The sequence below is a fragment of the Rhynchophorus ferrugineus genome, unplaced genomic scaffold (genome assembly GCF_030347505.1).
Source record: "Rhynchophorus ferrugineus isolate W39M unplaced genomic scaffold, kcgeb_rfMv2 rfM5, whole genome shotgun sequence".
Classification (NCBI taxonomy): Eukaryota; Metazoa; Arthropoda; class Insecta; order Coleoptera; family Curculionidae; genus Rhynchophorus; species Rhynchophorus ferrugineus.
The window spans coordinates 25964039-25976400 of NW_027472584.1; the positions used below are offsets into that span (position 1 = coordinate 25964039).

At 31.3% G+C, this 12362-nt stretch overlaps 1 protein-coding gene across 4 annotated transcripts in view; it reads right to left on the reverse strand.

The window, feature by feature from the left end:
* Positions 1–12362, reverse strand: part of dome (cytokine receptor domeless) — a 28217-nt gene that overhangs the window by 9650 nt on the left and 6205 nt on the right. For 2 of the 4 annotated variants that reach the window (XM_076405270.1, XM_076405267.1), the window contains exons 1-2: positions 1375–1547; positions 222–380 (exon numbers count right to left, since the gene is read on the reverse strand). In XM_076405270.1, coding sequence (XP_076261385.1) covers positions 222–333 — 112 coding nt within the window. In that variant the 5' untranslated portion in view covers positions 334–380; positions 1375–1547. Of the gene's footprint in view, positions 1–221; positions 381–1374; positions 1548–12362 lie in introns of those variants that run through there. The other 2 variants (XM_076405268.1, XM_076405266.1) reach the window with 1 other exon arrangement.

Consider the following 12362-nt stretch of genomic DNA (forward strand, 5'->3'; position numbering starts at 1 on the left):
TATATAATGATCAACTAAAAACGTCTGCCCTGATACTGGGAATAAAACAAAATTAATATTGCGTGTTGTACGTGATGGTGCACATATCGAAATTGATTTGCCAATATTAGTTATGGTGGTTTTTCCACCAAGTTCACCGATGGTTGTAAAAGATTTACGATGAGATCGACGATCAATTTTAAAATAATACGCGATAACCATAGAAGAAAAGTCATACTTACATCCAGGGCTGTTCATGCCAGGTCCACACGTCATCGGATTCAAACGAACTTCCGTACATATGAACAAAAGCATGAAAAACAGGGGAGGCCATGGTCCACCTAAAGAGGCCATGATGAAACGTCGTGAGTACACTGGCAGTCCGACTCGAAATCCTGAAACTGAGACAGGGAAAGATTTTTAAAACATTTTGCATATTGTATTATTTTTTTCGAAAGAAAAAAGAAAACAACCATTTAAATATGTAATAAGAGCGTACGAGCAGAATAATGGCGTGTGTTATGAATCGTTTACAATTATTTTCGAAGCAAGAAATCGATAATTGCTCCGGCAACCTGGTTAATAATTTGTTTCTCGGAAACAGAAAAATTAATATGTGTGTGTGTATGTTCAAAGCCCAGCTCTGAGAAAAGTTTCAAAGCCGATCTTAAATTTAGCATCTTTCAAAGGAAGCTGACTTTTTAACGTTGTAAGCACTTTTCCGTGAAACCTCAACAGTAAATAGTCAAATATTCTTATTACAATTGTAATCCATTATTATTACAGGAGTTTAAACACACTTATTAGGTGCCTGGAAAAATTAATCATAATTTTTTTTTGTGGACTCTATCAATTTGGACACGATTATTAATAATTTATTGTCCCGACGGTTTTGTTACGCTTTAATCCATTGTGCAGACCTCCTAGAGTTGTCATAATCAATCCAATTTCAACGCATATAACAATTTAACCAATAAATGGACCAATTTGATGCTTACTAATCAAAAATTTCGCAATAGTAAGACACATTATTTTGTTTTCTTCAGTTACTTGATTGAGGCACATGCTAGTCATGGATTTATGATATTCAGTTTTTCTTACATCTGAAGAAATCTGATAATATTACATCATAATCCAGCTGAAACTTTTAGACAGCTTAGCAGTCGCTGAATCAAGTACATGTTTGCAGTCGTTTATATCATTTTTGCACCATAGCGCCTTCTGATTACTACTTTTTGAGATCGATACAATATGAGTTATAAAGATGAGAAAATATCGTTGAAAAATATTGATTAATATATACTGATATGATAATACCAATTTACTCAATAAATGTCTTTTAAATGTGAAAATTAATATGAATGCTAATATTTAAAAATGTATGGGACAGCTTACCAAACGTTTTTATTATTTACAGTCTGTTCCCTTGATAATCAACTTTCACTAAGTCTTTTCGGTTATGATTCCGAAATGATTTCAAGAGAAGAATTATCTATCCAAATCTCAATGATGTATTTTATCTGGAACCTAACACACTATAGCACTGTACTTATTATAATAAATAAAATATGAAAGATAAATTGGGTGTTATTCGCAATAAGCAACAAAACAAACTGAAACTAATGAGACTATGGAAAACAAAAACAGGGTTTTGGGTCTACTAGGAATATCGTGATATGCTGTTTTTGCTGATTTCCTACAAATTTCTCAATTCACTTCACAGAAAGTGTTTTATCAATCAAAAAGATAATCAAACAATGTTACATAAATGGTGACGTACCCACGTTTCCCATAATCAACCATTCAATAGAACAGTAATATAAAGCCCTAATGCAACGCATTTACTTCTTGTTAAATTGAGAAATTAAACATCAATATAATTCTAATTAGAATCGCGGGTTCATCAAAACTTACAAGAAAAAACAATATTCCGATAAAAAATTTATTAAATTAATCATATCTTACATTAGAGATGTTTAGTACAATCTTAATTTAAAAATTGCTCCCACGTTGCTATGATTTAGCAACCTTGTCGTGTATCCATTAGATTTCGAGGGAATTGGTTTTATAATTGATTGACTTGGTCAAGTTGAGAGTATCTTCCGACTAACCAGTACAGTTGCTTGACTTTGAGTCTAATCTGTTCTGCTTTTTGTCTAACATGGTGTTATGAGGTACTTGGCTGATTCTGTTTGAGGAATCGGGCATCCGTAAAGTGATATAATTAGGTTATCGTCATTTCGCCGCAACGCAAAAATTAACATGGACAGATTTGGAGCTATTAAGCTGTATTTTCCAGTCTTTAGTCCATTTGTAGATCTTGTTGACCGCTACTTGTACTTTTTCTACAGCCTTAGACAGAGATACATATTTTGCCATGATAGCTGTGTCGTCGGCAAATGTTCCAAGTACTGTTTCTTTTGTTGTTGGGATATCAGCAGTATAGAGCAGATATAGGAGTGGTCCGAAGACACTTGGAACTCCAGCCGAATAACATTAAATTTTCTTTCGAAAAGATATGATTCCAGCAGTAGGCAATAATTCCGCGGTAGCAATTTGCTCATTTTGTGTAATAATGCCAAATACCATACCCGGTCAAAATCTTGTGAAATGTTCAGGAACACTGCAGGGCAGTATTTATTTTACTTTCAATGCCTTTTCATCAATCGCTGTAACTCTGTGCACTTGATCGATTGTCGAGTGGTGATTTCGAAATCCAAACTGGAAATATGGCATTTCTATAATAATTTTGATATCGCAGGTAGTAGCGAAATAGGCCTGTAGAATCCAACTTGTCCTGTCGGTTTGTCAGGATTCATTTAAATGATTCGTATTTATTTTCTTTATAATAAATTAATAATTTTTAGTTCTTGAGATTGTTTGGACCAATACACTCATAATGTAAAATGTATAAGAATATAAACTAAAAAAACACATGTAGTTATATATCAGTATAGCAAAAATACATAGTCATATATTAGTATATTGGTTAGTCGGGAGATACTCTCAACTTGATCTAAAATCAAAGAGGTTGATCTATAATACAATTATAAAGCCAATTTGGACCTATGGGGTGCAAATATGGGGTTGCACTAAAAATTCAAATCAGTTAGTCATACAGCGCTGTCAAAACAAGATTCTTCGATTGATTACCAATGCCTATCGCTATGTAACCAATGAAGAACTGCACGATGATCTGGAAATCAAATGGATTTGCGAAGTTGTACAGGATTTCGCCTTGAAACACGAAAGAAGATTACTAAATCATTCTAACGTGGAAGCAATACAACTGCTGGACAGCGCACAGGATGTCAGGAGATTGAAACGAACAAAACCATACGAACTTGTGTGAACATTTAGTGTGTATTATTAGTGTAAACTATAGCTATAAGTTAATAATTAATAAATAATTGTAATTTTATAATTGAGGAATACATACTGATGTATTTTCTCGCACTCGTCTTGCTTGTTAATTAATCCAAGTACATAGGAAAAGTAGTAATAAATTAATTGTAAATTAAGATTGTACTGTAATAAAGATGTTATAATATATATATATATATATATATATATATATATATATATATATATATATATATATATATATTAGTATATAGTATTATTATAGAAGTGAAAAGAAACCAAATCATCTAAACATTTCTCACCATTTCTGACCTCATCAAAGCTTTGAGGTTTAAAAATAATATCTTATTTATACTAAGACAGTTCTTTGACAAATCAACAACTTAAAAATTTGGCGGCTATAAAGATCTCTGGTTGTTTATATTTGTTGTACTTCATTCATACAAATAACTCCAAGATAATAACGAAAATAAAAATAATCACTATTTATCATTAATATCTGTTAAACTGATTATAACTGTACTAAATTGATAGCATTTCTTACAAAATTCATCAGATAATACCTTTAAAAGCTGACGTAAACTATGACGCTATACCACAACTCTCTATAATCAATAAATGTTTCAACAAAAAAGACTAATGAGGGTATTTTATACAATTTACGAAATGATCATCAATAAATACCATCATATTATTTAAGATATCATTAGTAATGTACGTAGATATTTTAATTTTAAAGCAAATATTATTTTTCGAGAATTGATTAAGATTTGATTAACCGGAATTATAATGATAGCATAGTTGCACGTTTGCTTGTACGCCTAGCAATAGATTTTCTAATATATCCGAAAAAAAAATATCCAAAAACTACATTACGTAAATAAATGACGTGTTTATTAACTTTCTATTGTAGACAGAAGTTTGAAACCGAAAAAAATTAACGATAATTTTAGCACAGCAGACTTCATTTATCAATGGCTACAATACTTGAAAAATAACTTAGTGATTAAAAAAATTCATTAAACGTTTTAGTTCACCGTACTAAATTCACGAAAAAAAAACCATTGTATTTAAAACAGAAGTTATTCAAATTTTATTTAGGGAACACCTTGTATAATGTCTTGTATCCTAATTAAGACAAAATAAGAGAGCTAAAACAATAAGTTGGTATTTTTGGTGGAGCTACGATAGAAGGCAGAGCTTGATGAAATATTAAAATCGGTTAGTGTTCAGATACTTTCTAAGGCTTTACATCTAATGATCAAAATATATTTGAATAATTTCCAAGAAATTCCGTATAAATATTCATGCTTTCTCATGGTCGTTCTTGAAACCTCCTAAGAATTAAAACTGTCTTAATATCTCCGTTTTAATTCAACGATAGATTAAATAAAATCCATCACTGTTAAACTGGATCGACAATTTTAAGGTATAACGACTTTTAGCCTGTTTCATCAGAAACTGGCTTCGGATACAAAATGCAAATTGAAACATTTTTTCTTCTGTTTATGGTATATATGTAACGGAATAGCCTGGCTCCTATACAAAACTAGAAAATCTGTCAGTCGCTTCTCGGGATTGTGAGTTTTTCCATGAAAACCAAAACGTACGAGAGATTTATCTAGAAGATTATTGTGTTTATGTTTATTTAACGTGTTGAACGTCATAAACGGTTTTTTTTCTTTAGCAGACTTAGATAACATAGTCGATTTTACAAATCTTAGGGAATTTTATTAAAAAAATAATTAGAAAGTATTCCAAAAATACCATTAAAGCTTATTTGTGAAATCCAAAAGTTGTATTAAATTGATACACTTTAGTTGAATTAATTCACATCAATAATTTCTCCAAAAGGATAACATATCGTCAAAAATGTTGATATATACATTAACGTATAACATATAACAACCCTATTTCGCTGCTATCTGCGATATCAAAACTATTTGAGAAACTGCTCATAAAACGTATTAAACCATTTATAGAAATACCAGATTTTCAGTTTGGACTTCGCAATCACCACTCGACAATCAACCAAGAGCACAGAGTAACAGTGGCTGTTGAAACAATTTTGAAGAAATACTGCCCTTATATACTGCTGGACGTCTCACAAACTTTTGAGTGGGTATGGCATTTGGGATTAATTTACAAAATGATCAAACTGCCACCGCGGAATTATTGTCGACTGCTGGAATCATATCTTTCCAAAATAAAATGTAGAGTCTCGCATGAAGGAGCATTCTCAATACTTAAACCTATTTCGGCTGGAGTTCCACAGAGTAGTGTCTTGGGAGCACTCCTTTATCTGCTCTACGCTGCTGATATCCCAACAACAAAATAAACAGTACTTGGAACATTTGCCGACGACACAGTTATGATGGCAAAAGATGTATCTCTGTCTAAGGCTGAAGAAAAAGTAGAAGTGGCGGTCAACAAGATCCACAAATGGACTGGAGACCGGAAAATACGGCTTAATAGCTCCAAATCTGTCCATGTTAATTTTGCGTTGCCGCGAAATAACAAAAACCTAATTATCACTTGACGTATGCCCGATTCCTCAAGCAGAATCAGTTAATACCTCGGAATGTATCTCGATGGAAGGTTAAATTGAAAACATCATGTTAGACAAGAAGCAGAGCATATTAAACTCAAAGTCAAGCAACTGTATTGGTTAGTCGGAAGATACTTTCAACTTGACCAAGTCAATCAATCATAACGCCAATTTAGACTTATGGCTGCAAATATGGAATCAAAAACGTCAAACCAACTAGTGATCCAACGCACCCAAAACAAAGTTTTACGATTAATTACTTAATGCTTATGGCTACGTAACCAACGAAGAGCTGCACGATGGCCTCGAAATCAAATGGATACACGAAGTGATTCAAAATTTCGCCCTAAAACATGAAATAAGGTTGCTGAATAACAGCAACGTGGCAGCAATACAGCTACTGGACAACACGCGGGAAATCAGAAGATCGAAGCAAACCAAACCACACGAACTTGTTTAGTGTGTAAGTGGATTCTTAATTTTAGCTTAAGTAAATTAGTTTTATTTTAATTTGAGAAACACATATTGATATATTAATACCGTACTCGCCTTGTTTGTGTATTAATGCAAGTACAACAGAATAATAGTAATTTGTAAATTAAGATAGTACTAAGCATATATAATGTAAGATTTAATTAATAAAAAAATGTTTAACATAATCCCGAAATATAAAAGACACCCCCTCGTACCTATATACGATATCCGAATGATTTTATGAATGCTGTGAAAAACTCGGTCACGTTATTTGCGCATCATCCTATGATATTAAAACAATTTCACAACTAGTCATCATTTCATAATCATCAAAAATTATGGAAAATAAATATTCGTAAATAAGAGGTCAAAACAAAGAAACCATCTTGGAAATATTTCAAATTATATTAAACTATAGATAAAAGCCAGTGATATTTTGTCAGCTTTATTAAAAACAAAAAAAATAATGATTATATAAATGCACTCGACATGCTTATGACTGCAATAAAATAATTTATGTAAGCGCTATCTGTCGCATGGCTTTTTGTGCAAACTTAATTTATTCAGTTGATTTTAGATTATTAAAAAAACATTAAGAACCTTTCTTCGATAGAAGGTCAGATAAAAGAAAACATCTTATAAATATTTTAAATTATATTAAAATATTAAGTAAGACGCATTAAGTTGCGCGATTTGAATATAAATTAATAAATAATTAAATGAAATGGAAGGAGTACTTATTATATATAAATTTTGAATAGGATTTGATTCTCAGATACGTAGCATTGTTACTCCCTAGTTTCTCTTAATTTTTTTATACATATATTTTAGTCTCCTTCTACGGACTAGGAGTTTATAGGGCTCCGAACCACGGTCGTCGGCATTAAGCCTACCGACTAGCGAGTGACCAACTTTAGAAATCATCCCAGAAGACATCCGGCCTTACCCAGCTTGGTTACTGGCGTGACTGGGATCACTTTCCTTGAAGGATTTTGCACTCTTGCCTAAGGACAATCCCAAACATAAATTTATGACAATGCCCCAGCAGGATTCGAACCCGCGGCTATCGCAACAGTAGGACGACCGTCCTGTTGCCTTTACCACTGCGCCACCACGGCTTCTCTTTATATTATTTATATTTCTGAAGTTTCGTCTGACGTTTACAATAAAACACTTGAACTAGCCATAATTCATTCTTCAGAATATTTTATGTCCAAGAAATATAATGGTGGTGCCACTAAAGACGTATAATATAATAAAAGTTCTAAAGGCGTTTTCGTAATAACTTCTTTTGAGAATTGAAACTTGGATATTGTAAGATTTGTGTGACTTGAAGTGTTGTAAAAAATGTCACGTTATTTGCGTCATCCTATTGGTTTAAAACTATTTCACAAACAGTTATCGGTTCTATAAAACATCTTATAAATAATTGAAATTCTCTTAAACAATACGAAAATAACTTCGTATTATAAATATATAGGTCTATAATCAACTTGATATGACCTAGCGATCAAAATTCTAACGTGTTTATAATTGCAATAACTGCTAACTGTTTTTTGTATAATTTTTTTTTTCGAAACTCTAACCGGTATCATGAACGTCAAATAAAAATCGACTTGGTCGAACGAAATAATAATTCGCTTGAATCTCTCCAACACCACCACCATCAATTTGACTTCCATTGAAATATTTATAGCGTTAGTTGAACAAATAGCCCGACCATATCAAATAATCGGCTCTTGTATCTGTTAAAATGAAATCTAGTTAAGGCTCACGCGGTACAAGACGAAAAAATCTTTCTCTGAATTCTTCTCTGTAGGCGATAAACACAGCGTTGCCATTCTTACGACCGATGGCTGGCTAGATGGTTAATATTTTCTCCCTGTTAATGCTATCGTCCATTATTAAGGCACAAAACTACGCTGAACTTACTCTTTAGCCACTTAATTATCAACATTTTTTTTATTATTATTTTTTTAATTATTTTGGAATGAACATTGTTAGTTTTGTTAACGTTTCACGAATATTTGACTTTAGATGACACGACGAAGGTTTAAAAATTACAATAAATAATTATAAGTGAATATATATATATATATATATATATATATATATATATATATATATATATATATATATATATATATATATATATATATATATATATATATATTTATCCTCTAGTAAGTACGTTTCTATTTTTCTGATTTGTCGCTAGGTCCATAAAAAAATTATTCATGATGCAGTTGCACTACCTATAGCATGGATAACTACTCAATAAAACAAACGACCACAGTCGATTACACGCGGCTTTATCAAATTCCACGTCTTTATCAGCTATTATTTTAAAATCCAATAGAATATTAGTTGATGATTGTGAATAGAATGTTAGTAGATTAGTCAGAAAAATAAATGGCATACTAGAAATTGATTCTAAGTCATCAATGCACGACATCGTTTCTCTATTTTAAACAATATTGAAGACCCCTTTAAATACATGGTACTTCATTCTGGGGATGTGCTTAATGTCACGAATAATACTGAAAACAGATGTTTTCAGATGAAGGAAGCTTATTTGCTAGATAACAGGTCAATTGAAAAGTCTCCGGCCTACCATAGTAAAACACTTTTTTTTTGGTATTTTTTTTTATTCAACATAATTCCCTTCAAGGGTGATACACTGTTTATAGCGACCCTCCAACTTTTCGATACCATTCAACAACCTCTTTTGGGCGTCCACTGCGTTCACCGTCTTCGGTGCTCATTTCACCGCGTCTAAACTGAGCATACCAAACCTTGATGGTTGATTTTCCTGGGGCAGTGTCCGGAAACTCGGCATCAAGCCAAGTTTTTGCTTCAACTGTATTTTTCCCTTCAAAAATCAACATTTTATCAATACGCGAAATTTGTTTTTATCCATTTTTTTCACAATAAGAAAAGTTGCTTCACTCAAAATGCTATAATTCACAAACTAATGATTCGACAGCTGTCAAAATTATACGCGCCATCTATGTGCCAGGCCGGGGACTTTTCAACTGACCTCGAATTCATGTCTCGAGTTACATTACTAAATTCAACCGAGAAAAAAAAGTTAATTAATTCGAATTCTACTCCATATAAATTTTTCTGTAAATCGATTCTTTTCAAACGACGACAGATATTATCTTTCATCGCCATTTTAATTTAAAAATATATGTAATCAAGTTATAAATAGCATAAAGGTTCGTTGTGATAAGCGAAACTGAGTCTTAACAGAATACCATTGATATACGCTCAATGTAAAGCCCGATTAAATATAAAATACGATCCGAAATGAAGTCTAGGAAAAAAATATATATAACGGACCAGTTTCCATGAAGTTGGACAAAAGATTTTGAAATCTATTTGATACGTATACAATTCAGCCGATAGCTATTATTAAACTTAAATCCTTTTTCGTCTAACGCTTATAATTTTGGTATCAACCACACATTTCTGACGCCAGTCAATGCGTCGTCCAAACATTTATCGAAACAGAAATAATATCCAACGTGTTTTTTTCAAAATAAACATAACAAAACGGTGATAGTGATATATATCGATAAGTCCAGAAATAAATCTTGTTAAATCCAATCGAATATTTTTTTTATAATTTATTTAATATATAGGGTGCATCATATATAAAAAAATAAAACTTCATATAATAGCACATAAACGAAGAAGACGTAGAACATTTCAACAATTCAGCTGACATTGTTTTCCATAAATAAATGGGAGTAAATAAATAAAGATTGATAAATAACAATACAAGCGGTAAGTTTTCTGAAATAAAATTGCACCTATTGTTAACCTTTAACAAATAGCCCCATTTGATCAACGATCAAAGAAAGACATTTCTATCAACATAGTTCGACTGAAAATTCCAGATTGGGATATGATGTTTGTAGCATCCACCATATTCGCTACATTTAGTACCCATCGAAATAAAAACTGGCTCATAATCAGACTCAAAATCAAGGAAATGTAACTGAAGTTAGCCTAAGATCAAATATATTAGTTTATCAGTCAATTGTAAAGCCTATTTGGTGGGGTTGCACTAAGATATCAAACCAAATAGTAATCCAATGCTGCCAAAACAAAGTTCTTCGATTAACTACCAATACAATGCTTATCACTAACAAAACCACTGAAGAACTGCACGATGAGCTCGATATCAAATGGATCTACGTAGCTATGTATTCAAGCATTGATGTGTTATTCTTAACTTTAGCTTAAGGAGTATAATACTCCATACTCCTTTTTTGGTTATATATTTATACAAGTACAACAGAACAATAGTAATATATTAATTTGTACATTACAATTAAACTAAACATATCTAATGTAAGATGTAACTAAAAAGATTATCGAATGTATTTGTACTATTTGAAGCTACTTAGTACCTGGTTATAAAAAAGATTAGAAATTATAAATTATAAATAAAGTAAAAATGTACCAAATACAAGAATAGAAACAAAAAAATTAATGAAAAAATGTGAAAATAAATTATTAATAGTAAGATGACGTGGCTTGGGCCACCCTGTATTTCTAGTTAAGAGAAAACCAAGTCTTGAAAAGCCTAATACGCGGTTGAATAGAACCAAGCCTGCTATTCAGAGGCATGTTTCTCTTTTGAATAGTAAATGTGTTTTCAGAATTATGTCCCTAACTGGTAGACATTTCAAACCAGATCGTATAATCTAACTATGGCCATGTTTGAATATTATGGCGCCTATGAAACTTTTACCGATTGTGAAAAAAAAGGAAAAATCGGATAGATCGAACAGTTGACACGATTTTGCGACATTATCGGGATATTTAATAATTAAACATTTAAAACTACTATGTTATTACATCAAAAATGAATATAACATTGTAATAATGTGTAACTAAACCACAACCATAAGGAAAAGCGATATTATTTGTTTTAATTTATATATTCAAATCGAGTAATTATCTTATAAAACCTCTACCAACACCATTTAAATGAATTTCGAACAAAAAAAAACAAAAAAAAGATATATTTTAACCAAATGGATGCTTCATTTCTTTGTTTGGAAAAAAGCAATATAATATGAAGGAAAAAACTGGACCAAGTAATAATACGTTGCTGAAAAATCAACGTTTTTATTAAAAAATAAGAGCTGAATTTCGAACAAAAAAAAAAACAAAAAAAAGATATATTTTAACCAAATGGATGCTTCATTTCTTTGTTTGGAAAAAAGCAATATAATATGAAGGAAAAAACTGGACCAAGTAATAATACGTTGCTGAAAAATCAACGTTTTTATTAAAAAATAAGAGCTATGTTTTAATGTTGATAAATTTCAGAAAACAGAAAAGAGAAATATGCAGTCTACCAACTTGATGATTCTGAAAATTGTTTATTTTGAGAAAAGGTTTCATTCACGTTAATTAAAACAATCTTTAGAATGTTCTACGGACTGTTTACCTTTAAAGAAAAAACGAGATATATGACTAAAATCATCTATTAAGAAAATATAAATTATTTGCGGCATCCTTATATTATGTGAGAATTAACTAACACAAATGACAGTAAATTATATAGTTATTCAGAAAAAAATAGAATTAATTAGCAGTAAATACAACAGATATTATATGTAGTGAACAAAATTAACCATATTTTTCCTGGATGCCATGAAATTGTATAAATAAAATTGTCCAAGATAAATAAACGGTTGTCTACGTAGTGCAGAAAGGAAAAAATGCCTAGAATTATTGATGAATAACAACGCTTGATGAATTTGTGTTACGAATACATTGGTACATAATAAACCGCAAGGTTCGAAGATAACAGGCTAGAAAATTAAATAGAAGTGACACTTCTTAAAGCAAAACTCAGCGAGACTGTTTAAATACTCAACATAAGATCTAAATTGTTGTCGCAGAATATATTAGTGGAAACCGTTTGGATTTCGTTGTCTCCAATAGTATTTAACTGAAAAATATTACGTTTTTG